At 45.9% G+C, this 27654-nt stretch overlaps 2 protein-coding genes across 9 annotated transcripts in view; one reads left to right on the plus strand and one right to left on the minus strand.

Annotated features, from left to right (window-relative positions):
• The window catches only part of ETAA1 (ETAA1 activator of ATR kinase), a 41965-nt gene extending 17603 nt beyond the window's left edge, over window positions 1-24362 (plus strand). For 3 of the 8 annotated variants that reach the window (XM_084836896.1, XM_084836898.1, XM_084836897.1), the window contains exon 6: window positions 631-2113. In XM_084836896.1, the coding sequence (XP_084693022.1) occupies window positions 631-743 (113 nt within the window). In that variant the 3' untranslated portion in view covers window positions 744-2113. Of the gene's footprint in view, window positions 1-630; window positions 3255-11626; window positions 11725-16619; window positions 16649-16750 lie in introns of those variants that run through there. The other 5 variants (XR_014788133.1, XR_014788134.1, XR_014788131.1 and 2 more) reach the window with 4 other exon arrangements.
• Window positions 6841-21123, minus strand: LOC146353626 (keratin, type II cytoskeletal cochleal-like). The gene is made up of 9 exons (XM_084836907.1): window positions 20551-21123; window positions 16545-16759; window positions 15170-15230; window positions 14631-14726; window positions 12251-12415; window positions 11594-11719; window positions 9797-10017; window positions 8745-8779; window positions 6841-8365 (listed from the first exon to the last, which is right to left on the minus strand). The coding sequence occupies exons 1-9, from the start codon at window positions 21010-21012 to the stop codon at window positions 8106-8108; spliced, it is 1641 nt and encodes a 546-aa protein (XP_084693033.1). The 5' UTR covers window positions 21013-21123; the 3' UTR covers window positions 6841-8105.
• Window positions 24363-27654: the final 3292 nt, after the last annotated feature.

Consider the following 27654-nt stretch of genomic DNA (forward strand, 5'->3'; position numbering starts at 1 on the left):
TGGATGCTCCCAAATGCTGTGTGTCACTGGATTTTTCAGAATATCGAACCAACTTTAAACTTAAGCTATGGCTTAACATAGATGATTGGAAAAATTGATGCCTTGTAGGGCTATCCTGTACATAGATGATTGGAAAAGTTGATGCCTTGTAGGGCTATCCTGTAAAATATGCCCAAGTCCCGTTCCCCTCCCCCATTCCCAATTTCATTGCTCATAGTTTGGCCTGTAGGGCACAGATGGGGAACCCCAGGCCCAGGGGCCAAATCCCTCCCTCCAGGGTTCGTCAGATGGCTATGCCCCTTTCCTCCCAACCGCTGATCATTTCATGGTTTCCTTGCTTTTGTGTAGTTTTTCCCCCCTTCAAAAAGGTGGAAATGCCTTTCCTAAGGCTTAGTTACTAGCAGTAAGAACTTTGCAAAATGCCCTTGAAGCAAATCTTTCTTCCTCCTTTACTTTGATAGACATTCACACCACAATACAAAAGTTAGGGACCTTCCTTCCTTAAGAGATCAAGAATGACCTAACAGTATCTTTATTTTTAGTAAAATATAGTAGAGCTGGACAAACCTGGCTAGCTTCAGATGGGGATGGTGAACAATTGAGACTTCTAATGCATATCTTCTTTTACAGAACCGAGAAGTAGAAAGTGTTCTCAAGAAGAAATTGCAAAGAAAAAGCAAGAAGCTCTTGAGCGGAGAAAATGTAAAATGCAAGCATCGCTCAAAAACACAGCACCTACCTGAGTGTGGTCAGCAAACTGGATGGAGAGGAATTGTTGACAGCTGAACAAAGTCATGTAACAGACATTATTCTTTTACAGTTTTACCAATCCCTTCACCTTGCTCTGCCTTGATCTTCTGTGAAATGCCAGTATTGACCTATAAGCAAGGAGCTGCTGGGGGTTTTGTTTGTTTTTAGTTTTGGTTTTTGAAACACTGGCCTTGTTTGCACGTAACGACAACCCATTGGTTATTTTAATGATAGGTTGTTGGGGGAGTGAGCAGGCGCATTGCCTCCCACCTGCTTCTCGCTTCCACTTTGCATCTAGTTTCTCAGTCAGCCTAGGAACCTCATGCTCCTGGGTTGTTCGGCAGGACATCCGAACCGGCAGTCGGAGTTGTGAAGGGATAAACAACCCAGAGTTTTAAGCCATGGTTTGTTGTTGGGTTAAAAATGTTGTTTGTCCCTCAACAACCCAGAGTGCCAGGTTCAGACATCACATTGAATAGCCCAGGTACAGGTGTTCTGGGTTGTTTATGAAAGTGGACACAAGGCGGAAGGAACCTTGTGTGTTAAATAACCTATGAAATGGCATTATGTGTGGACCAGGCCACCATCGTTTACAGCTGTGAATGGTTTTCCTGGTACGGGATTACTAATCCAGCATCTAGCTCACTGTTTGTGAGATCAGTTCTTTTGAGTAAACAATATAATTGGCATCAACTATACCATGTCAAAGATAACACTGCGCCCGTTTTTACTTGGCAATGTGTGAGGAGTCAGATGTCTCAAGATATTTTAATTTAATGGTATGTTTATCATGTAGCCCTTTCCCCGTTCAAAGTGTTCTCATAATTTGCACCCCATATCACTGTTTACTCCAGGACCATCAGTAATATTGTTCCAAATGGAGCAGTTTGTGGAATGTAGCTATAGAATGGATGCAAAACTGCCATGTTAAACCTAGACAGCAGTTTACAGCTTGGGTCCATGTTTAATTTTGTGTTATTAAAACAGTACAAAAAGAAATGTGTCTGATTTTGTAAACGGTATACAGTAGAACATGTGAAGCTTTTCTAGAATTTATTTATGTTTGTAAATTATGTACACTTTGTAAATTGTGATTAAAATTACAGCTGCTTCTATGACAATGCTCTTTTCTAATCTGCAGTTGGGGAACTGAGTCTTAATGGAATCTTTGCTTCTCTTCACGCAGTGCTTCTTCCGGTATGAGCCTACCTGTACACTATCATTAACTTCCGAGGGCCTCCTCCGAGGGAGGTCCGGAGGATGACAACAAGGGAGAGGGTCTTCTTGGTGGTGGTCCCCAGCTGTGGAGTCCTCTCCCCAGGAGGTTCACCTGGAGCCGATAAGGTCCTTTTTTCAGTATCAGGTTAAGTCTTTTCTCCCAGTCATTTGACAGCATATGGGGTTTCTTTATTTAGTTGGTGTACCGGGTCTTGGCAATTTAAATTGTCTTTGGCTGTCTTAAATTGTTTTAACATCTTATATGTTTTAACTCCTGCTGTAAGTCACCATATGTCTTTTTTTAGAAAAAGGTGCCTATTAAAATTAATAATAATAGTTTACCCACGTGCAGCATGCTGAATGCTAGACAGTTGTTCCGACATGGCTCCTGTTTCATGTAGCAAGCTGTGTATGTTCAGTAGCTTGCCCCATGGATTAACCCATCCAGATTTCCCCACAGTAAAGCATATTAGCAGCAAGAATGTTTCACAGCAGTAGGGCCTCCTCAACATTGCTTACTGTGTGATGTCGACTTCACAGCCCATTCTTCTAAGTGATCTCATTACAATTTCATCGCTGGGGTTGGTTCTGGGGAGTGGAGAAGCCTCCTAGCTAGCTCACTAGAGCTGAGCAACCAACAGGGGCCTGGGGAGTCTAGCACATATCTTCTGATTTAACAAAATCTGAGCAGTGCCTAAGAAGGGTGTTCGGGGTGGTGGAGGAGGAGGACTTGATAGCTGGAGGGAGCGCTCCTATGGCTGCTAGTCAGCGGCTAGACAGCCATAGAATACATCGGTTTCCGGGAACCGACCTTTCCCTGCTCCCCCGTGCTGCCTCCTAGGCAGCACAGAATGGCCCCGCGCTCGGAAGAGGAGCACGGAGTGGCGAAAATGGGGCGTTCTGGGGCGAGGAAGGCGGAAATGCTGGTATGACACATCCAACCTGTCGTCCTGCTGCTGCTTCCCTCTCTCCGACTTCCCGTGGCTAGACAGCCAAAATCAGCTGTCTAGCCGCAAATGCAGGCCAGCTGAAGCACAGAGAGGACAATCCCCTCCGCGCTTCTCCTTCCCTGCGTTGGATAGGCAGGAGACATGGGTTAATCCAGGGAAGGAAATTTCGAGAAGAGCAGGAGCAGGTCACACGGGCAGCATTTTATCTTTATAACTTGTATTTATGAGGGCATTAATGTTTACGTAGCCTATCACAGCTGACTTAAAAACAACAACAACAACAACGCGCGTATGCAAATGGCGGCGGCCATGGCTGCCGCCATTTGCGTTCCTTATTTTGGCACGCCTTAGTCTACGTAAACATTTACGTAGACTAAGATGGCGAAAATAAGGGGAACGCAAATAGCGTAGCATCTACGCTATTTGCGTTCCCCTTATTTTCGCCGTCTTAGTCTATGTAAATGTTTACGTAGACTAAGGCGTGCCAAAATAAGGAACGCAAATGGCGGCGGCCATGGCCGCCGCCATTTGCATATGCGCGTTGTTGTTGTTTTTAAGCCGTGATAGGCTACGTAAATGTTTACATAGCCTATCACAGCTGACTGCAGGGATGCAAATGGTGGCGGCTATGGCCGCCGCCATTTGCGTCCCTGCTAGCCAGCGGCCGGATGTCCGGCTGCTGGCGGAGCCGGCCAGCGGCTCCGCAGAATCCCTGCGGAGCACAGCCGGCCGGCCAGTATTCTGGGGGGGGGGGGGGGGAGGAATGGAGCACCTCCCGCCCCCGGCGAGGATTCCGGGGGGAGGGACGGAACACCTCCCCCCCAACCATAAACATAATCCGCAAAAGGTAAGTACCTTTCGTACATCCCTACCGGGGATTGAATCTGGGATAGCCCTTCCTGACCCTGATAATACACCGAAAAGAGATGTTGTTTTCATTACAGGAGACTGGAATGCTAAGGTGGGTAGTCAAATGACACCTGGAATTACAGGCAAGCATGGTCTGGGAGAACAAAATGAAGCGGGACATAGGCTGATAGAATTTTGTCAAGACAACTCACTGTGCATAACAAACACTCTCTTCCAACAACCTAAAAGACAACTTTATACATGGACTTCACCAGACGGTCGACACCGAAATCAGATTGACTACATCCTTTGTAGCCAAAGGTGGTGGACATCTATGCAGTTGGTAAAAACAAGACCTGGAGCTGATTGTAGTTCAGATCATGAACTTCTTATTGCACAATTTAGAATCAGACTAAAGAGAATAGGGAAGACCCACGGATCAGTTAGATGACTAATATTCCTAATGAATATGCAGGGGAGGTGAAGAATAGATTTAAGGGGCTAGATTTAATAGATGGGGTCCCGGAAGAACTATGGACAGAAGTTCACAATATTGTTCAGGAGGCGGCAACAAACAACATCCCAAAGAAAAAGAAAACCAAGAAGGCAAGATGGCTGTCTGCTGAGACACTGGAAGCAGCCCAAGAAAGGAAAGCAAAAGGCAACAGTGATAGGGGGAGATATGCCCAATTAAATGCAGAATTCCAGAGGTTAGCCAGAAGAGATAAGGAATTATTTTTAAACAAGCAATGCGTGGAAGCGGAAGAAGATAATAGGATAGGAAGGACAAGAGACCTCTTCCAGAAAATTGGAAACATCGGAGGTAAATTCCAGGCAAAAATGGGTATGATGAAAAACAAAGATGGCAAGGACCTAACAGAAGCAGAAGAGATCAAGAAAAGGTGGCAAGAATATACGGAAGAACTGTATAGGAAGGATAATATCCGGGATAGATTTGACGGTGTGGTCAGTGAGCTAGAGCCAAACATCCTGAAGAGTGAGGTTGAATGGGCCTTAAGAAGCATTGCTAATAACAAGGCAGCAGGAGATGACGGTATCCCAGCTGAACTGTTTAAAATCTTGCAAGATGATGCTGTCAAGGTGTTGCATGCCATATTCCAGCAAATTTGGAAAACACAAGAATGGCCAACAGATTGGAAAAAATCAACTTATATCCCCATACCAAAAAAGGGAAGCACCAAAGAATGTTCAAACTATCGAACAGTGGTACTTATTTCACATGTCAGTAAGGTAATGCTCAAGATCTTGCAAGGTAGACTCCAGCAATTCATGGAACGAGAATTGCCAGATGTGCAAGCTGGGTTTAGAAAAGGCAGAGGAACTAGAGACCAAATTGCCAATATCCGCTGGATAATGGAGAAAGCCAGGGAGTTTCAGAAAAACATCTGTTTCTGTTTTATTGACGATTCTAAAGCCTTTGACTGTATGGATCATAACAAATTGTGGCAAGTTTTTGGTATGGGGATACCAAGTCATCTTGTCTGCCTCCTGAGGAATCTGTATAACGACCAAGTAGCAACGGTAAGAACAGACCACGGAACAACGGACTGGTTTAAGATTGGGAAAGGAGTACGGCAGGGTTGTATACTCTCACCCTACCTATTCAACCTGTACGCAGAACACATCATGCGACGTGCTGGGCTTGATGAAGCCAAGGCTGGAGTTAAAATCGCTGGAAGAAACATTAACAATCTCTGATATGCAGATGATACCACTTTGATGGCTGAAAGCGAGGAGGAGCTGAGGAACCTCATGACGAAGGTGAAAGAAGAAAGTTCAAAAGCTGGGTTGCAGTTAAACCTCAAAAAAACCAAGATTATGGCAACCAGCTTGATTGATAACTGGTAAATAGATGGAGAAAACATGGAGGCAGTGACAGACTTTGTCTTTCTAGGCGCAAAGATTACTGCAGACGCTGACTGCAGCCAGGAAATCAGAAGACGTTTACTTCTTGGGAGGAGAGCAATGACAAATCTTGATAAAATAGCGAAGAGCAGAGACATCACACTGACAACAAAGGTCCGCATAGTTAAAGCAATGGTATTCCCCGTACTAACCTATGGCTGCGAGAGCTGGACCATAAGGAAGGCTGAGCGAAGGAAGACAGATGCTTTTGAACTGTGGTGCTGGAGGAAAATTCTGAGAGTGCCTTGGACTGCAAGAAGATCAAACCAGTCCATACTCCAGGAAATAAAGCCAGACTGCTCACTTGAGGGAAGGATATTAAAGGCAAAACTGAAGTGCTTTGGCCACATCATGAGAAGACAAGATACCCTGGAGAAGATGCTGATGCTAGGGAAAGTGGAAGGCAAAAGGAAGAGGGGCCGACCAAGGGCAAGATGGATGGATGATATTCTGGAGGTGAGGGACTCAACCTTGGGGGAGCTGGGGGTGGCGACAGCCGACAGGAAGCTCTGGTGTGGGCTGGTCCATGAAGTCACGAAGAGTCGGAAGCGACTGACCGAATAAACAACAAATGTCCTTATGTGGACCATGGTGGCTTAGTGGTTAAGACGCTGAACTGCAGACTGGGAGGTTGGCAGGACAGCAGTTCGAGACCCGAGTGCCACGTGACGGAGCGAGCTCCCATCTTCAGTCCCATCTCCTGCCAACCTAGCAGTTCGAAAGCAAGAAATTGCAAGTAGATAAATATGTACCCCTTCGGCGGGAAAGGTGACAGCGTTCCGTGCACCTCGGTGTTTAGTTATGCCGGCCACATGACCACGGACGCATCTTCAGACAGCGCTGGCTCTTCGGCTTAGAAATTGAGATGAGCACCACCCCCTAGAGTCGGACACGACTGGCTGGGGACACCTTTATCTTTTACCTTTAATGTCCTTATACTCAACAGGCAGCAGTTTTAACATTTAATAGAACCTGAGAAAGAATGTGAATAATTAGGCCATATTTAAATTGTATTTATTTCGTGCTGCCAGCCACTCATGAATAAAACAAAGTGAAAGCAGAGGTGAGAGAGAGCCACCTAGCCTGACTGAAATTGTTGTTGTTAAGGCCAATATCATTTTCCTCCTTCAATTTTTTTAAAGCGCCACATTTTAGGTGAATAGGTCTTGCACTAGGTTCCATCCTTGGACCTGCCAAAACCTCCTGACTTCAGCCCTTGCCCTATTCTGGCTCCACCACTCTGAACCAGAGGATTCTGCCCAGGGGTCCAGGTCCGGCACCAGGACTTTTGATCCCTGATTTATAAATACCTCATTTTAAAAACCTAATTTAAGCTGAAGCAAATGAAACTAAATCAGCTTGACTGGCAGTGCTGCAGTTCAGTTGCATTGCAGATTAAAAGATGTGCAGAATACAGGACAGAACCAACCCACAGAAAAGTTATGAAAGGGAATGGAGGAAATAGCTTCATTTCTGCTTTGAAAAGTGAGATGGTTGTGTAGTGTCATAAGGAGTAAAAATGGCCACTAGGTTTTAGTGACCTGCTGTTCAACTGTTATGTAATAATTAAAGTAACTATGTCCAGATTGCTGTGTGGTTGCAATGAGCAAAATATGTTACTCGTTTTGCCCCCATATGACAGTCATCCAGGTGAATGAATGGCCTGGTTTAAAAGTTTTAGGTTAAAAGGGGATTTTATTATGTTTAAAAGTTTTAGGTTAAAAGTTTTAGGTTAAAAGGGGATTTTATTATGTAACCAGTTAACCTAGTGGCCAGGCGTTGAGCTAGGAAGTCCCTAGCCCAAATGTCACCTAAACACTCTCACTAGATGGCCTTAGACAAGGCACTATTGCCTCAGCTTTGTTCCCTCCACACCTACCACATCACTATAATACTGTCTTATTTCATAGCACTGTGAGATGTAAAGCAGATTGGCCTCTTTAAATCTGCTATGTAACTGAAGTACTGCCTGATGTATATGTCTCTATTTTCTATTGGGTATTTAAAAGGACTAGACAACTGTTATAAATTACAATATGCATTTTATTGGACACAATAACACACCCAAAAGTGAAGTCACACTACAAACAACTAAAGCAAGATCAAACAAAAGATGATCTGGTTTATACACAATTTGAAAATGTAGAGTTCTGACTTGAAAGAAAAAAAGGAAAAGGTGGGAACAAGATTACAACTTTGTGCAAAAATACGTTGAAGGCAGAGCTCAATACAGTATGAATCATCTGAAAGGCAGAGTATAGCCAAGTGTGATCAAACTAACTGGATGTCTTACGAAAGCTGTTTACATAGGAAGAGACAGAGATTTGCATGTAGTGTGTAGACAGAGGCCCAGGTGAGACACGGTTCACATGTTGCATTTTCATTTGAAAAGCCTAGCTGGGAGTTTGAGCTTTAGCTTCTGTAGCATTTTTTAGTAGAGGAAACCATTGTGACACTAGAGCAGCTGCCACCTCCAAGGCTCACTCCTCCGATCCCTCTTCCACTCCCAGAACTGAAGTTGCTTCCTCCAATACCAAGTCCATTCCCAAGGCCTACGCATCCTCCTCCGACACCAAAACCGCTACCTCCTCCCAGGATGAGGCCACTTCCACCTCCGTAGCCAAGATCGCAGTTGGCAACACCTCCGCGTGAAATGCCTTGAGAGACAACGGCTGTGAAAAGAAAACGGCACATGCTCAAGACTCGTGGAGTCGTCACTTGTCAGTTGGCCGAAATGAATGAATGGGATGTTTAATATTGTATAGCCTCTTCTGTGTGGCAAGAAGTGGACGCAGTCAGGTGCAAAGGGCATTGCATAATGCATCTTTATGAGTTGTGGCATAGCATCAGTGCAACAAACCCAAGATGTTGCGCCAGCGCAGAGACCGTGCAACTGCACTGGCACCACTGTATGTACATGAGACTAATATGGGTGGAGAAGGGGCATGGTGCTAACTGCAGCCCCCTCCATGTAAACGGAACCAAGGGGCCGCCTCTCAAACCAGAGCAAAGCTGTGACCCTCAAACATGAATTTTCCCCAGGATACTTACAGACATTCACTGTACCTGGTGCATCACAAGTCATCCTGTCAGGAAACAAAACAGGGGAGGTAAGAATTCAAGCACAGTTTGAACATCTGGAGCTGGTTAAAAAGAGGCAGAGTTGTAGCACTCATTGTGATGAAGTCTTCAGATCCCCCAAGATAGGATGTTAGATGGTACAGTCATGTGGCCTGATCTGTGAAATTTTGTCTGTACATACAGGATTCATTAGATAGTAAGCTGAAAGCCTGAGCATATAGTGTGACTACAGGATCACCTTCACGCCACCCTCCCCCAATTATATTGGTGATTCCCCTGTGCATGGGAAATTCACGACACTTGAGTAGCATACCAGGCATCTGCACATTGGAAGCGTGGAGCTCCATTTTTCCCTGACAAGGCCATAACCAGATCATCCAAGGCTGGCTACACTTTGGTCCAAAGGGAAGGGGCTGTCCATGTCTTCAGGAGAACTGGTTGGCTGATAGGCATGGGGATGACCTTGAAAATACCACATCAGAGATGCTGGCATAGCAGTCTCAGGAAAGAGAAGGTGAGAGTTGAACAACCTAGTATCTGTGGCTTGGGAGTCTCCTCTTCCAAGCTGCTAGAGCCTGTGATACCTAACGCTGCACTCAACAGATCTCCTGACAGCCTGGGAGAGTGAGCCTTGGTTGGGGGCAGGGGGTGCGGATTTCAACTCAGACAGGCACCTTGGAGAAGGGAAGGAGAAAGGCTTTCTCTGTCTTTTCACTTCCCACAAACCAGCACCAGTTCCTGTGATAAGTGCAGACACAGAGCCCTCCTTCCCAGTGCTTTGTTGTTGATTGAGCTTTCACTCACTTGGGCTCTGTGACAGGCAGATGCTTAAAATGACTTAAGGGCCCCCTTAATTATCTCCCAGTCAGATTGGTAAAAAGGCAGATTTGAAGCGTGGATTCTAATTTGCATTAGAGATCATGGGTACAGAAGACAGAGGTGAAAGTCATTCCAGATTTGTCAATGCCAAGTATCTAAGGCTGTGATTTTGCACATGGGTGCTGAAATTGTATCTCACTCACCGGCATTCCTCTCCTTCCAGCAGCTTCCTGTAGGTAGCAATCTCAATATCTAGGGCTAGCTTGACGTTCATCAATTCCTGGTATTCCTTCAGCTGCCGGGTCATATCTTGTTTGGCTTTGTGAAGAGCATCCTCAAGCTCAGCCAGTTTCTGCCTTGCATCTTTGAGAGCCAGCTCACCACGCTCTTCTGCTTCAGCAATTCTTGCTTGCAGATTGGCACACTATGAAGGGGAGAAAAGGCAGATTAATTTAGATGGGATGCTCCCTGGAGCAAATAAATCTGTCTTTTACGCATGTTGTGCCATAAAGTGTCATGTGCATTAATGGAACCATGAATAATAATGACTAGAACGTCTATATGCTGTGTGAGGAGTGACTATGATCTCGGAAGCTAAGCAGGGTCAGCCCTGGTTAGTACTTGGATGGGAGACCGCCTGGGAATCAGGCTTCCTGCACCGGTCAGGGGGTTGGACTTGATGGTCTTGTAGGCCCCTTCCAGCCCCATGATTCTATGATTCTATATATGGAGAGACAACATTGAACCTCCTCCCTCTTATCCTCCACATCTTGCTTCTGTGTAAAGAGTAGGGATGTTAGAGAATTCCGCCACGGATCCAGGAGGGCTGAATTCCAGTGAATTTGGCCCCCTGGAATCCATGCTGGAATGGAGTAACCCACCTCACCACCCCGCGAAAGCCCTGCGAAACGGAGCCTACCCGGCTGCGGCTCCGGCTGCTGCCGGGCTGCTGCGGACGCAAATGACGTCCTGAGTAGGGGATGCCATTTGCGTCCCTATGGTAGCCCGTGATAGGCTACGTAAATATTTACGTAGCCTATCATGGCTAAAGCATGGATGCAGATGGCATCCCCTATGCCATTTGCGTTCCCGTTTTAGCCGTCATAGGCTACGTAAATATTTACATAGCCTATCACGGGCTACCATAGGGATGCAAATGGCGTCCCCTACTCAGGACGCCATTTGCGTCCGCAGCAGCCCGGCAGCGGCTAGAGGCCCTGCTGTGGGTTGGCCCGGCCAGCGGCTCTGCAGCCTGGCTGGGTAGGATTCTGGGCGGAGGAATGGATCGCCTCCCCCCCTGTCGAGGATTTCGGGGAGAGGGACAGAGCACCTCCTCCCCACCGTGGATGTCCCTGGGCGAAACCAGGTGTTTCATACATCCCTAGTAAAGGGTACCACAGATCAACAAAGAAACCTCTCTGTAATCACATCAGTAATGCAGAGAATGACATCAGAACTATGGTTCTAACAATGATGCCGGCGGAGATGCTAACATTCATGAGGATGGTGCTCATAATTTCTAGTGGTATGAAATAAAGGTAGAAAAAGTAGGAGTGTGGAGAAATAGACATATGGGAGAAAGCCAAAACCCCTCCTGCGAAATGAACTAAAGCAGAGGAGTTGAACTTCTTTCAGCCCAAGGGATGAATTCCATTTTGAAGAAGTTCTCAGGGGCTTCCAGTAGTGAGTTGGGTCAGGCCAAAATGCCAACATGGTTTAGCTCAAAGCTCTAGCTGCCAGTAACTAAGGCTTAAGACAGGCATCTCAGCCTTTGAGAATGGGGGGAAAGCGTCACAAAAGCCAGGAAACCATCAAATGATTGGTGGTTGGGGAAGGGAAGCCCTGAAAGGATTGGGATCCTGGGCCTGAGTTCTGCACACTTGAGATAAGGGATGGGATAGGAACCCCGGACTATAACACTGATCCTCCTTACGCCTTTTGGCCAGAACAGGCTCATTACCATGGTATGGTGATAATGATGGGAAAGTACAATGTCCTACCTGTTTTTTCACACTGTCAATTTCGGCCCGCAGTCTATTGACGTGTCGGTTGAGTTCTGCGATTTCCTGCTTGGTGTTCCGAAGGCTATCCCCATGTTTTCCAGCAACAACCTGGAGTTCTTCATACTAATGTACATATAAAGCAAGCACAGCACCTTAATGTTCATTCTCTTCGTGTTAATTTTTGTGTTATTTGTATTAATTTTTGTGTTATTTGTGTGGAATTTTTGTGCTATTCATGTTGATTTTTGTGCTGTTTGTGTTAATTTTTGTGTATGCTACATACACATTGCCATTGCAGTACCCCTTAGGAAAGCTACACTTCCCACAGGCCACTGCTGCATTTCTTCTTGGCATGCAACCAGCACCCTGAAGAGTGGAGGGAGAGATCAGATCTCCCTTCTTCCCGGTTCCCACAGCCAGAGAATGCTGTTGCTTTCCTGGCCAGGTTAATCTTGGTTAAGGAAAGGCGAAGGGGTGTGGTGGATCAGGAAGTAAGAGATGGTGGGGTGGAGATGATTCCCAAAATCGTATTGGCTTTGGAAAATAAGCCAAGCTATTTCCAGTTTGGGAGAAACTGTATGACTTCTTTCCTGAGCCAATCCAATCTGAGCCCCCAAGACATCACTGCTCTCTAGTTAATTTATGAGGATTTACCTGGCATTGGTACCATGATTCAGCTTCAGCCCTGCTCTTGTTTGCAATCTCTTCATATTGGGCTTTGACTTCAGCAATGATGCTGTCAAGGTCCAGTTTGCGGTTGTTGTCCATCGAGACAATCACAGAAGTGTCACAGATTTGCGTCTGCATCTGTCGAAGTTCCTGCCAACGATGCAAGAATATCCCATTATAAAATGGCATTATATATTGAACTACACATCCTCTGAAAATTCCCAACCCAAACCATACCACAAGCAAAGTCAATTGTACAGAATCAAGCAAGTAACCACATTGGCACGTTCTGCATAGGGATGTCAGAATTCCACCAGGGATCTCAGTGAAGCCAAATGCCAGTGCATTCGGCCCCCCGAAATCCGTGGCGGAACAAAGTCCCCCGCCCCACCACCCCGCGAAAGGCACGCGAAATGGAGCACTTACCTGGTGCTGTTCGCGCTGCTTTGCGAGTGGCAGCCATGACTGTGGTCGCCATTCACTTCCCCATTTAGGCCGTGATAGGCTACGTAAATACTTCCGTAGCCTATCACGGCTAACGGAGGGACGCCACTTGCATCCTGCGGAGGCCGTGATAGGCTACATAAGTTTTTACGTAGCCTATCACAGCAAAAAAAACGGAACACAAATGGTGGCCGCCATAGCCGCCATTTGCGTCCGCTGGCTCCAGACACCTGCAAATGCACCCGGCTGGCGGCTCTGCAGAGTTCCCACAGAGCAGAGCCGGCCGGGTTAGGATTTTGGGGGGAGGTGCGGAGCGCCTCCCCCCCCACCGCGAATCACCCCTGCGAAAAGCTAAGTGACTTTCATACATCCCTAGTTCTGCATAATGTATTCTGCTTGCACGATTTCTATTTTCAAAGGTTTTTTGCTTCTTTTTTAAAAGGACATAGAAATAAGTAAAAAAGAATGTATGAAGATAGAACATATGTGAGTTGTAGGGCTTGATGCCATGAAACAATAGCCATAAGAAATAGAAAGAAGGAGCTGTACAGGGCACGAAAAGCCTACCATTTAATTCCTGGAAATTCAGCGTAGCCCTCCATCCTTTTGGAATTTAATAAGCCCCTGCCTGTATGTTCTCAAGTTATTCTACTGATCATCAATGGCTAGGAACTTGCTCAATATGGTCCTGAGGTTGCTGAACTCCATCCCAGATACCCATTTATCCATTTGTGCTACATGTTTTCTGAATGATGGGCTGTACATCACTCTGAATAAATAACATTTATTTTAGCAGTATGACATGTTGCATTTCACTATACATTTAAGCTTAGCAAAATGGGCTTGATTAATATTATAACGTTGGGAAGTTCAATAATTTTTTGTGGACTTCATGAAGGATTGCTATATTAACCAAGAGATTCAAGAAGTTGAATTTCACTACCAGAGAGTCTCTGTATCTTCAAGTAGGGAGTAAGGAAGTACAGAAACCCTCTGTCAAATATTGCTTATTTTTGCTTCTCTTTCCAAATTTTTTAAGCTGCAATCCTATACACACTTACCTGGGACTAAGTCCCACTGAACCCAATGAGGCTTCCTTCTGAGTAGAGTAGACATGCATAGGATTGCACTCTTAACTTCCCTTAGGGTGCAACCCTATCGACCGCACCCTTGGTGATCAGAAGCCCCCAAATTTGGAGCGGTCCGATTATCCAATGCAGGGTGGGAGGAGCGGCAGAGCGGAACTTCACCTCCCCATCCTCCCGCTATGCAGCTTTTGCTTTTTTGCCCATTTAGCTGAGACACTCCGGAGGGGGAGGGAAGGAGGCTGGAAGAGGCTCAGGATAACTCGTATCCTGGCATCTTCAGTCTCCTTCCCAGCCTGTCCACCGGAACACCCCCTTTCCTCCTCTTCCAAAGTTGCTTTTCCAACCTCGGAGGCCAGCTGGTACGGTTCTTTCACTCCTGGCTTGCGGGGGGGCGGATCTCCAACTCTCCCTTTTGAGCCTGGGAGGCTTTCCCAGGGACCATAGGGCTGCTCCCTCGAAGTGTCAATGTAAGAATATAGAGAAACATCCCACTCCTGAGAAATGTTGCTAGTTTAATCAAAACAATTTGCTGATGGCGGGGGGGGGGGGTGTCCTTTGACATTCCTTGTTTTTTTGTTGCCCATCCAAAAACTTCAGTGTTTGCTCAACAATTCTGTTATAGGCAATATTGATGACTGCTCTACAACTTCAGTCAATGTATAATTCTGCACCTGTTCTGTAGTCTCATTATCAATGGGAACCCCCAAACTGGGCACCCTTCATGGCAGAATAGTGAGGCAGATAAAGGAACCACAGATCTCTTTGGGTGTCTGTATTATATAACTATGTAGCACAACACACTTCAGTTTAAAGAGAATAGGAATAATCCTTACTGCTTCATATACACTTCTGAGGAAGTTGATCTCATCGAGCAAGGAATCTGCCTTTGCTTGTAGCTCTACTTTATTCATGTAGGAAATATCCACGTCCTTAAAAAAAGCAAGATATTGTTGAACTAAAATCTAGTTTCTAGGTAATCAGAGGTTATAGGGGAGCACAGGGTGATCCAGCTTGTTCATCAGTACTGAATGAGTGTTATGTGGAATATGGTTCCCTGGATGTCACTGGCACCTATTGGCTAATGCTAGTAACATCTCCATTCTGTGAAAATGTTTAACCTTTTTACTATTTAAAAAACAAATGTAAAAGCACTCTCATCGCTTCTTTATAAAAATGGTTGACTGGCACAGTTGCAGCAATGGATGTAATATTTTGTGAATGTTTTAGTTTTTCTTTAGAGAGAGGTATTTTGTAGATAGCTGTTCCCAGCATTTGTGGTCCTGCCTCCCAATGCAATAGCAAAGGAGCACTATCTTTCACAGCAAAATGATTCCCCCTTGCAACATGGTTGTACTTTTACACAGACACTCACCTTCTTGAGTGTTACAAACTCATTCTCTGCATTTGTACGCCTGTTGATCTCATCTTCGTATCTGTTAGGGCATGACAAGGAGAGAAAGCAATGTTTGTCTAGCGGGATGATTAAGAGATAGCTGCAAACCTTAAAGGATTTTAGAGTGGTCCTTATTTTATTTAATACATTTCTATACCAGCCAATAGCCAGACTTCTCTGGGCAGTTCACAGAAATTAAATCCATAACATATAAAGCATAATATAAAACCATTAAAAGTTTGAAACAGAAGAGTAAAACCCAGAGTAAAAGTGAGCTGCAGTGTAAAGATCTAAAAATGCATTTAAAAAACAAAATGGAAGGACTAAAAAGCCTGGTCCTGGTGATTTCTGAGAGATTATTCTTGGCCGTGGGTGGCCAACTTGCATGAAAAGCGGCAGAGGAAATGTGTGGCACTCCACCTGGAAGACCTGTAGGCCAGACCCCAGCATACTACAAAGCGCCCCCCCCTCCTGCTTGCCTCGTCTATACTGTGCCTCTGGCTATGCAGCTGAGGCAAAAACACCCCTAAGTCCTGGGAGATGTCATAGGAACTGTGGGGTAGGGACACTATTTAACAGAGACTGTCTGCCACTGTCCTAGACAAGATAAAGTGCAGCCAAAAGTTACACCTGAAACATTCTCAGATACATTGATATTTTGCCAGAGAAATCTGAAGCTAATTTAGATGACTTCAGATGTCTATGAATTCACCCTCTAGCTTCCGCAACAGACCAGCATCTTCTGAATCATGCAGATTCTGCAGGCTTAAGAATATATATATACACACACACACACACACTTTCTGGAATTGTATGCAAATTTAGTAGTATGAAAATTAGTGAAAAATATGCTTAAATATACACCCTTTTTTAACTCCCCCCCACACGTTTTATGTATCTCTGATCTCTCTTCAGCCTCCGCTGTGTAGCACTAAGAGAAATGCACGAAGTATTGCATACCCACAAAAGTTATGTCAATTGCAGTGGACTTTTTGGTGGACCTTTCTGAAGGGGGAAAAAAATCCATTTCCATCAATCAACAGGTGATGGAATGAAAGGTGTCTGACAACCCGTGAAACATACACAGAGCAGATTAAACAAAATCAGTACATCTCTACTGGAGGCTTGTGGCGTTTTGAAGACTATGATGTGGCAGGTCCACATGGCTGGCCTTACACATGAAGAGGCTGCCACGCAGAGCCCACTCCATGCATTCTGTGTATTTAAAGTGGCCATTTGCTGCTTATTTGTGCATATTATGGCTGTAGTCACAATATAAGAAGGGGAAGGATATGTAAAAGAGAATGGAAAAGCAAAGAGTTTGAGAAAGAGAAAGAGAGGGGGGTGGGCTTACTTTTTCTTGGAGTCCTCAACAAGGTTTTGCATGTTGTTAAGTTCTCCGACCAATCTCCCTCTGTTATCTTCCAAGGTACTCAGCTGTCTCCTCAAATTGTTGATGTAAGCATCAAAAAAAGGCTCAGTGTCATTCCTAATGGTTTTCTGGCCCTGTTCCTGAAGCAGTGCCCATTTCGTTTCCAACACCTTATTCTGTTGTTCAAGGAAACGCACCTGGAAGCAGAAAGACCCAAAATATCACATAAAGGATTCTTGTAAGGACAAAGGACAGTGGGAACCCTAGGCCAGTGTGGAGGTGAGTCCTGACATGTTCCTGAATTGGTTGTGCAATGAAAAACACTTTTTTCTTTTCACTTCTAGGGGCTTTGTGTCTTTCACTGGGCTGGCAGCAAAGCATTACTGTTGGGAGGCCCATGTAGGACATAGGCTTTCTCCCTCCCTGTATGTCAGGCTTAAATTCTTACTTGTTCAGTGTTCTTGCATTTTCTGTTGTCAAGGGGGAAATTAGGGCTCAAAAGGTAAATTTAGTTTACTTGGGTGGGTCCCAATTCAAAATGTTTGAGGAGCACTGGTGTATGCCTAAATATCAGAGGGTGGTGCAACTGATCGTAAAGACATCCTAGATCATGAGTGGGCAACCTCTGGCCCATGGGGCTAATCGGGCCTGTGGAGGTTTCCCATTGGGCCTGCAGAGGCTTGGGCTCTCTCCATAGGCCCCTGCCCTCCCTTCCCCAAGCCCTGCCCCCTCCCCAACCCTGGAGGCTACCAGACGAACTGGGAGGAGGCAGGGAGAGGAATCCCCATCTTATCTCTCATCTATGATCTCCTGCACACTGCTCCCTCCCACTCCCTTCTATATGAATTTAAACCGCAGCACTTATAGGCTAGTTCCCAGTTTCAACACGAAGTGGGAAGACATAATATGATGCAATGTAGTTCATTCTGAGAACAAGGCTTCTGTTCCACTGGCATCCTCTTTGCATTGAGCATCCTATCTGTATTAGTGTGTGTTTTTCTTTTGGCAATGGGCAGTCATGTGCTGGCAGGCAGCAGTGCTTTGGGAAACTCCACACTGAGTGGCATGTGACCCTATGGCTTTGCACCTGAGTTCTGAAGCATTTATACACTCAGACCGTGCTGTGTGTTCATTGCTCTTTAAAAATGTCAAAAATTTCCCCAATTACTCCGACCTTGCATAAACTTATGCATCGCATGCACATTAAGTCCATTTACATATACTTGCTTCTTTTGCATAATTTCTTCTGCTTCTAGTCCTGGGGAAGGGCAAATTAATCATTGCCATTCTGCCAGTTTGCTCTCTTTTGCAAAGGCGTCTCATCATCTCTACTCATCACCCACAAGCCGATTTCCTCTCCTCCTTTAAGTTTGCCCTTAAGGCGCACTTCTTCAGCAAAACCTCTCCCAGCTTTCCCTTGGTCTCAGTGTTTCTAAGCCAGGGGCAGGCATGAGGTAGATCTCCAGATGTTTTGGACTTCCCCACTCCCAGAAGTCCCTGCAAGCATAACCAATGGTCAGGAATGCTGGGAGCTGAAGTCCTAAACATCTGGAGATCTGCTTTCTGCCCAGCCCTGATCTAAGCCACAAGCTTAGTGACCCATGTGGAGGCCTGCAAAACATTTCTGCATGGCAGCGTGGCACTTGGGCTGCAAGGTGCAATGTCTCTTTCCACATGCATCCTCCACATTGCACAAAGAGTCTTCGTTCATGCCAGGAGCACAAGTCACAACTAGGAGTCAGCAGAGGCTGGTGGCTCCAATGTCAGTGAGGTGGGTCAGTGGGGCTGAAGCACCTTGGATAGCTCCTTTAGAGACCTGACTGGTTCTGACTGAAAACCAAAGCAGATTCAGTGCCCACTGGCATCAGAGCCACTAACAGTGGCACGAGACCTCTCTATACAAGGTAATGAATTTATGGGTTAAGAGACACAGTACATTACGGCCCTATAAAAGAGAAACATTCCTCCGAAGAGAACACTTGGGAACACTTTTCAGCAGGCAACTCATGGGAGATATTACATAGAATGGTCCTCACAACGTCTTAGGTATCCCATTACAAATCAAGAGGACCAGCCCCTTGAGGGTATCAGTTGTAGATATTCATCCAATAAGGGCGTGTAGAAGGTATTCTTGAGTTCACTGCAACTAGGGATGCTCGAGAAAACTTTTTGTGTGTATGTGAATTTTGATATGACCTGACCTGATCCACACTTTCTGGACTAATGTGCAGATCAAAACGGAGCTGTCTGTTAGATCTCACACTTCTCTGAATGTGGCAACACAGTTCTCAGCTCAAAAACAAACAAACAAACAAACAAACATATCAAAATGTGTTTTAATTTTAAAATGGATATGTTGGGAGAAAATACATTTAACACATTTATCTTTAAATGCATTTATTTTTAATGTATTATGTTTTTGAGAGAAATATATGCAATATTTATTTAAATGCAGATTGTTATTCAGATTTAAAAACAGATATTAGTACGGAAATGCATCAGAATGGACTTATGAGTGAAGCCTGCACAAGGGACCCAAACTGCGAACACAGCTATGGAATTTCTTCCTCACCCCACTTGGAAATTGAGCCCAGGAGATAGATAAAGAGAGAGATCAAAGCCTGGCTATTGGCATCAGGGTTAAGCCACCATAGGACTGTAAGTTGTTTTAGTACTCTTTAGTAGGGCTGGTGGAGAAATCTGCTGCAGATTCAAATCAGCCCAGATTCTCAAAAATCCGACCTGCGAAGTCCTCAGCAGGCCCACCCCACTCACCTCTAGGTCCATTGGATTTCCCACTGGGTGGCTCTCCAGTGCTGTCAGTGCCACCAAGGCCCTTCCGCCCTGTGCTGTCTGCCAAGGGCTTCAAGGGAAGAAGGGTCCTGGCATGGCCAGGAGGAGAGCCACCCCATGAAATCTGCCAGGCACAGTAAGGCTCTAGGGAAATCTGCACGGCCCCAAGTGGCCCGGAGTTCCCTGCTGTGGACTGGAAGTCATGGGGTTCATACACCCCTACTCTTTAGTACTCTTTCTGTTGCAATTGATCTTCACTTAACATTTAACCAGTTTTTTAGGCTGCAAGCCTACGCACATTTACTTGGGAGTAAGCCCCACACCACACTCTTGAGATTTACTTCCAAGCAAACACACATAGGAACAGGCAGTGAAATAGTGGCTGGTTTTTAATTTGCTGTTATCTCTGCCAAGACTTTGGAATAAGGCAAACTATTCATATGAATGAATGAATGAATGAATGAATGAACCACTCAAGCCTCATCTTGCATGCACCTTCAGTGCTAACTCTCCTCTACCCATTACTGCTACTCACATGACTCAGCTCTCCCTCCAACCCTGCTTCATTCATCAAATGCAACCCTTCTGAGTTGGAACTGCATTGTGCCCGTGAGTTCTATGTTTCTGGACTAAGGTCGCCATCTTCTTCTGCCTAACAGCAGCTTGACACACAGTAATTACCCAGGTAAAGGTATATGTGGGATCCCCTTGAAATCCACTTTTAGAGTGCAGTTCTATACATGTCTACTCAGAAGTAAGTCCCATTGAACTCAATGGGACCTATTCCCAGGGATGTTTATGTAGGATTGCAGCCTTATTGAAACTAGTGAATACTCAGATAGTCTTCCCAAGCAGGTGCCTGCAAATTTGCCTCAGTGTTTTCTTTCAAGCAAAACAGGATTGCAATTTACAACACTAGAAGCTTTTCCAGTCGCTTCATTTCCCTGCCAAGAAAAACATCGCCTGAAACATTTCTTCATGACAGGCTGCTCATGATGGCACAGGAGCAGGGTCCATCAGAGCTCAGCAACTCTGCACTGACTGCATGACTAGTGCAGGCCAGTGTTAAATGGTGAGAGTGGCATAAGCTAGAATTGTAGGAGTAGCAGGAGGAAGACTCTTGTCTTGGGTCACTTCCCCAGCAACCACTCAAACAAAGAACAACAGAAGCCATTTATGGAATCTTATTCCTCACCTTATCGATGAAGGAGGCGAATTTGTTGTTGAGTATCTTGATCTGCTCCCTCTCTTCTTTACGGACTCTCTGTATGTTGGGGTCAATCTGCAGGTCGACAGGAGTCAGGAGGTGCTTATTGACAGTCACTTGTTGGATTCCACCGGGTGGGCAAACGGGGAAGCTTGGGCCGCCTCTCCCACAGCCAAAGCCAGGTCTGAGCATCCCATAGCTGCCGCCAAAGCCGTTGCCACAAACACTGCCAACAGTGGAGATCCTCTTAGATCCGCCAAGACTGTAGAGGCTTTGGCTGCCAAAACTGCCACCAACAACAACCCGTCCGAAACCGGCACCACCGACCCCACAGCTTCCACCCCTGGATATGGACTGCGAACTGAAGCTGTTGCGGCAAGTGTTAGGGAGGATGGCAGAGGAGTTGCTGAAGCATCTCCTCTGGATCTTTACACTGGCTTGGTGAGACATTTTAGCTGGACTGATGTGGAGGGAAAGAATGGAGATGCTGAAGGAGAGGCAGCAAGAGAGAGAGAGAGAGCACAAGCAGATTAAACGGAGCCAGGTGTACCTGTGTTCTCTGGCACTTAAGAGCTCTTCTTTTATTTATATGCTCAGGGAAGTGGGATTGGTTGTGAATAATGTGGATCAGGTTCTTTCTGATTAATGGGGCTGGGCATGCCCTGCGGCTTTTTTATTTTGAATGGTGACATCACCTTGCCTGGCCCTGCACACCCAAACAAAAGACTGACAGGAAGTACAATAATTTTATCAGGCATCCTTGTCATTTGGGAATAATGATTACCTTCCTTGGCTTCTGCTGCACTGGGAGATGGGCAACGTTATTGAGTTCAATGTATGCTCTTGCTGGGGAACAAGGATCCAGGACGTGGAAATCTGCCTTGCTACAAAACCAGTTACTCAAGCCCTTGGACTAGATAGCCCATTCCCCAGTGTCCTTACTAGAGCAAAGAAATTAGGCAGGGTTGGACATGCCTAATGTCACTTGAAGCACAAAGCTAAAAGCAGATAAATCTTCCAGAAAATTAGGAGGAAAATTGGCCAAGGGTTGGTCTCTTCCAACCCAAGCAGCAGGCATTCTGGGGAGCTTGAATTATGAACTTGTGTAGGCTTGTAGTGCTAGGTAAATAAACCATTGAAAGTCCTGTCACCCAAAGAGGGCAGGTGGAGAGGGGGGTGTCCACTAGGGAAGGGGGAGAAATTAGTTCAGTTCACATTTTCATGTGGACTTACCTAATTTCGCACTTTCAAACCAATATACAAACCGCAAGTCCGTTATCCTTTGAAATTTGCACTGAATTTCTGAACGTTGCAATCGAAGTCTCCAAAACTATGTACAAAAATGTGTCTGTGAGCGGGAAGTGCACACAAAAATGTGATGTACTGAAATTAAGACTGGAAAAATGGGAAACTGAGAGAAACCCAAATATACAGATTCGTCCATTGCATTCACTAGCTTGCTCTTGCACAGTACCCCAATATCCAAGTATTGCTCCTCTTGGATAGCCTAGATGCTCCGAATCTGGGAGATTAGTGGGCTTCTAAATGTTCTATGGCAATATGAAGAAGAACTCCAGGAGAGAGCGGAGGACAGGAAGGCCTGGCGTGCTATGGTCCATGGGGTCACGAAGAGTCGGACACGACTGAACGACTGAACAACAACAACAATATGAAGAAAAGCTTATACTGCCGATTTGTGGCTAGACAGCTGATTTCAGCTGTAGCTGCAGGAAAGCGGAGTGGGGGAGGCACTGCTGTATGACACAATGGATGTGTCGTGCAGGCATTTCCGCCCTCCCTGCCCCGGAACACCCCCCGGAACGCCCTATTTTGGCCACTCCATGCTCCTCTTGCGAGTGTGGGGTGCAGGGCCGTTCCACATTGCCTACAAGGGAGCATGGGAGCAGCGGAAGGTCGGTTCTTCAGGAACCGACCTTGGAGTGTGGGCTCTGAGGTCGGTTCCTGGAAAACCAGATATCCTATGGCCATCTAGCCACTGACTAGTGGCCATAGGATTGCTCCTTAACGCTGCAATTCTATGCACACTTACTTGGAAGTAAGCCCCACTGATCACAGAGGGACTTGTTTCCAAGGAACCATAGATAGGGCTGTACTGCAAGGTTGAAGTTCAGTACGGATTTACCTGAGAGTAAGTCCCATTGAACCTGATGGGACTTACTTCCATGTAAACATGCATAGGATCAAGCTGCACATTCATAAAGAAGTGTGCAAAAGTTCCTGCTAATTAAGCAAACGTGTATATTTTATTTAGGTATTAAACTAATCTCCCTGCCACCATTTCTCCTCTGTGAGTTTTCGTAGCACATAGTCTCCAAATATTTTCTAGCTAGCCAAATATTTGGCAAATATTTGCCATTCAACCCCAACATCACCGACAGCCAATGATTTCTCACAAGCAATCAATATCTGACAACAGGCGTGCAGTAGCTGTCTGAATTTGACAGTATCTGTCACATGACCTTCAAACTGAATTTAGTTAATGTTGTTTGACATCCGTCCATTTGTTCAGCCAATCAGGGCATATCTAGCTGAACAGGTAAACAAACCTCCAAAGTCCAACGTTTATCTCAAATTTCAGTTCTGAGATTGAAATATCAGAGTTTGATGTCAAATTCCAAAATTTGAGTGGGAGAATGACAATTCATAGAAATATGGGGCTTGTCACTCAATTTCATTTTAGCTCTATCTTATATCAGTTTGCAGACATTATTCTGAGCACACGTTTGGGCTTTCTCCTTTCACGGTTTGCATTTGGATTTCTCTGTTCAGAATACCAGTGATGCAGCTTCTCAGCATCCCTGCATTACAGTGCATATACATTTATGGGAGGTGCAACTGAGAGAGAGGAGTCACGTGTCAGTAGGGAAGATGCTTGGTCCACAGTGTTCAGACTGTAATTTAAGAAAGTTTAAGAAGAACGCTTTGTTCCGATCAGAGTCCACCTCTTTTGAGAGGGCATTGTGTGTGCCGTGCTCGCACAGTACTCACCGATAATTGCTAACACACCCCAGTACTCTCATATTCACACAGATATTCCACTTCTTCGGAACAGCACGCAGAGGCTAGTAATACCGATAAATCCCAATTGAGCAAACCATATGTAACCCTTTGAAGACCTCAGGAATTGCCATGGCAGACTGGAGGGTTTTGTCTAAGGAAATTGGGAGGGAGAATGATCTCTGATTCTTATTTATTCTTATTTAAATCCATATCTAGCAACTATGGGTTTTTTTCTCATTTTTTACTCTAGAGTAGGTGCAAGGCCTCCAGGCTGCACCTTAAAGACTCCCCTCCCTCTGCATGCTGGGATTCCCATCCAGATCAGACCCCGCCCATCTACCCTAGAGTAAAATAAAAATAAAAATATGTAACTACTAAATACGGATTTAAAGTGATGTCTGTTTTGGCCCTGAGAAGATTTGTTTGGAGAGGAGACTATAGAAAGGCAGGAGGTCTACATACACATAAGAGTCTTAACTGATCAGTCATCCACTGAATTGATTACATCTGCCTAATTTTACATATGAATAAAATAGTTCTTACGAAAAATGCACACATTGGTTACAGGCAGCAGCCACAATATTGGAAGAAGCTTTCCTCGTGTGTCTGATGTGTGGCAGTGTGTGTAAGAGACAAATCAGTAGAACCACTGATTGCTCGGCTTTTGCTTATATGTTCAGACCTTAAAAGACCTCTCCTTTACATTTGGCTTCTTGGAAATTTGGAAACTGAAACACTGACAGGACAGGTATGTTTTATGGAGAGGGTGGAGTGGTGGGGTGGGGTGGGGGGTGGGGTTAGCTTGCATATGCAACTCCACATCTTCCCAGCCTATTCAAGAAAGGTGATTCATGCCAAAATCTGTTTACACAAGCAGTCTCCCAGACACATACCACAAGGCAAACCACTTTGTTCACAGATCTGAGTGTCTGCGTGTTGCAAGAATGGGATGGTGTAGGGTGCTTTCTTGTTCTCTTTGTCTGCCGTTCCCTAATTACTTTGGTCTAACCCTTTAGTCTTCCTCATCCCCACCTGAATCAAAAACCTAGGTCCATGTGACAGTATTTTCTCACATCCACCACTTGTGACACCTTCCCTCTGCTGTTGTCTCTGCTTGTAAGCAGTGAGGCAGCAAAAATTGGCCCTCAGGGCCAAATGCCAGAGCCCCTCAGCTCAAGGAGGCCCAAATGATTACCTGGAGTCTGGCAGGTGATGGGACAGCGGCACATTGGCCCAGCATGGACAAACTAGGGGCATCTCTACAACAGCCTAAAATCCTGCATTTAAAATGGGGCTTTCTGCTTCCGTTTTAAATGCAGGGTCACAATGACTCCCTTTTTCATGTGCTTTCCCCCTCCCCCCTCTTTCTCTCTCCCCCTCTTTCTCCCAATATCTGAGTCTTCCATTATCTTTTATGGATCTCGCTCCTCTTCTTGCCGCTTTTACTCTTTTCACGGAGGAAACTGAAGCGGAACACAACAGGGTAATTTGATAGCATTATTTGTGATCTATTTAAAAATGGAACAAAGGGCATTTAGTGCAGGAGATGCCTTGAATGATCATGGTGTCATATAAAGAGCCCACAAACTTCTGTGAAGGAGCAATCTCAATCGCAGGATAAGAGCTCAGTGTGAAGGAGCCCCAGGGCTCAGTGAGGCTGATATTGCTCACTGCAGTATCTTACTTTAAGAAAATACATAGAGAGGATGGTCAGTTAGGCATGCACATTATTGCTGATGCTCATGTTATTATTTTTTACTTTTAAAATACATTATCCTTTTCTATAACAAAATAGTTCTGATTCCCCAATAAATGTGTTTAGCATCTGTCTAGCTTCTTACTCAATTTTAATTTTATGTTTTATTAATGATGGTACTAGGATTTAAGCGAGTTCAAAATGAGGAACTGCACATGCTCAAAGCCTTTCTCTTTTTATCAGTGTTGGTGAGCAGGTGTGTGTGTGTGTGTGTTTTGCTCTAACATGTCTGGAATAATGGAAACTGTGATAAAGCTTGGAATGGTGGGGGGGGGAGAAGAGAAATGTTAGTTGTGTACTTCTATTAGTTGTGTACCAACTGAAGTAATACTCAAAGCTATTTGGGGGGGGGGGGACCTGGAAGACCATAAAGTCCAGAATCTAAGAGTGCAATCCTATGGCTGCTACACAGTGTCTAGATGGCCATAGGATTTTTCAGTTCCTGCAAACCCAACTCCCCTCCCCTGCCACCTCATAGGCATCACTTTGTCCCAGCTCAGCGCTCAGAAGAGCAGCGCAGACTAGGCAAGAAGGGGGTGTTCCTGGGGGTGGGGAGGGGACTGTGGAAGTGCCATTACGACACTTCCTATGCATTGTCTGGCCTCCCCCACATGCGCCCTGGCTACACAGCCAAAATCAGCCATCTAGCCTCAAATGCAGGCTGGCTGGAGCACCTAGGAGAGGATCCCCTCTGCGCTGCGCTTTCCCTGCATTGGATAGTGGGCCGCCTCCAAGTTCGGAGGTGGCCGACTATCCCCATAGGATTGTGCCTAGGGGTGGATGAAAGTCACTTACCTTTTGTCGAAGCTTGTTTGCAGTGGGGGGGAGGCGCTTCGCTGCTCCCCCCGTGAAGTTCAGGCCAGGGGGGGAGGCTTCCCACCTCGCCCCGGCCGAAATTCAGCCGGGGAGGAGGCTTCCCGCCTCGCCCGGCCGCGAACTCCAAAGTTTAAAAAAAAAAAAAACCGCCCCCATGATAGGCTACGTGACGATTAACGTAGCCTATCACGGCTAGATCTGCAAAGTCAGCCGTGATAGGCTATGTTAATCGTCACGTAGCCTATGATGGGTGACTTAAAAAAAAAAAAAGCGCGTACGCTAATGGTGGCCCCCATAGGGAGCCACCATTCGCGTTCCTTATTTGGTCGCTGTAGTCTACGTAAATCTTTACGTAGACTACAGCGACCAAATACGGAACGGGAATGACGGCTCCCTATGGGGGCCGCCATTATCCGTACGCGCTTTTTTTTTTTTTAAGTCACCCGTGATAGGCTACGTGACGATTTACGTAGTCTATCACGGCTGACTTTGCAAATCTAGCCGTGATAGGCTACGTTAATCGTCACGTAGGTAGCCTATCACGGGGGCGTTGTTTTTTTTTTCTTTTATTGGAATGGCGGCGGTGGCAGCCGGTCGAAAGACCGGCTGCCGCTCCCGCCCCGCACGAACACCTGCTGAACCGCCAGCCGGACCCGCCGCCGGGAGGGACATTCGGCGAAGGTAAGTCCCGTCCAGGGGGGGGTGCGGAGGATTTCTCCCCGAAACTTGTTCGGGGGGCCGAACACATTGGCGCTTGGCCCCCCGAAGTTTTGGGGAGAAATTCTCCGCCATCCCTAATTGTGCCCTAATCCTACTTGTAGGCTGCTTGTAGGCTTCTTAGGGCAGAGACCTAGCTTTTCTGTTACTCTGTACTGTGCCCTATACAATGATGGTGCTTGGAGGTAATCAGTCAATTGACTGAAGACTGGTGCACACATGACAGCTGCCACGTGGAGGCCACATTCAATCACTCAATGTGGTCACTATGAACATGTGGTGAGCCGCTCATGCCCTGCATCTCACCACATGGATTGGCTGGTTTTCTCCACATCAGTGTTGGCGACATTGTGGTGGCATGGCTAAAACTCAGCCCCAGCTGCATGATATGCTGCTGATGCACATAGACCTGAACTACAGTCACAGTTGGCTTGTGGGTGGTGTCAAAAGTAGCAGGCCCATCTCACTCCTCCGCTATTCCCTCAAATGTTCAGTCAGACTAATCACATCATGTGATGGTATGACATTGCAGGTTTCCCCACTTCTGCTCTACTTCACGGGATGGGGAGAAAATGACATCATGGCACACATCGTGACTTAATGTTACCGGAGGGCGGAGGAGAGAACAGGAGGGGATGTAAGGCGGTTGCTCAGAATGTGCCATGCGTCAGCTCAGCTGTAATATGTAGTTCCTACACTGTTCATTAGGCCTTGATGTTTTGACCTGCAACTCCCACCATCTCTGACTATTGGCCATGCTGGCTGGGGCTGATGGGTATTGT

This window comes from Heloderma suspectum, chromosome 2, assembly GCF_057233095.1.
Source record: "Heloderma suspectum isolate Gila_16-S chromosome 2, 16-S_ref, whole genome shotgun sequence".
NCBI classification, from domain to species: domain Eukaryota; kingdom Metazoa; phylum Chordata; class Lepidosauria; order Squamata; family Helodermatidae; genus Heloderma; species Heloderma suspectum.

Bases quoted from the DNA above. Each gene is read 5' to 3' on its own strand.
- LOC146353626 (XM_084836907.1), bottom strand. From the start codon at position 21,012: ATGTCTCACCAAGCCAGTGTAAAGATCCAGAGGAGATGCTTCAGCAAC. The intron at 15,231-16,544 runs GTAAGCCCACCC...ATGCCCTAACAG, and splicing joins GTTGAGGACTCCAAGAAAAA to ATACGAAGATGAGATCAACA. The intron at 10,018-11,593 runs GTAGGACATTGT...TCCCCTTCATAG, and splicing joins TTGACAGTGTGAAAAAACAG to TGTGCCAATCTGCAAGCAAG.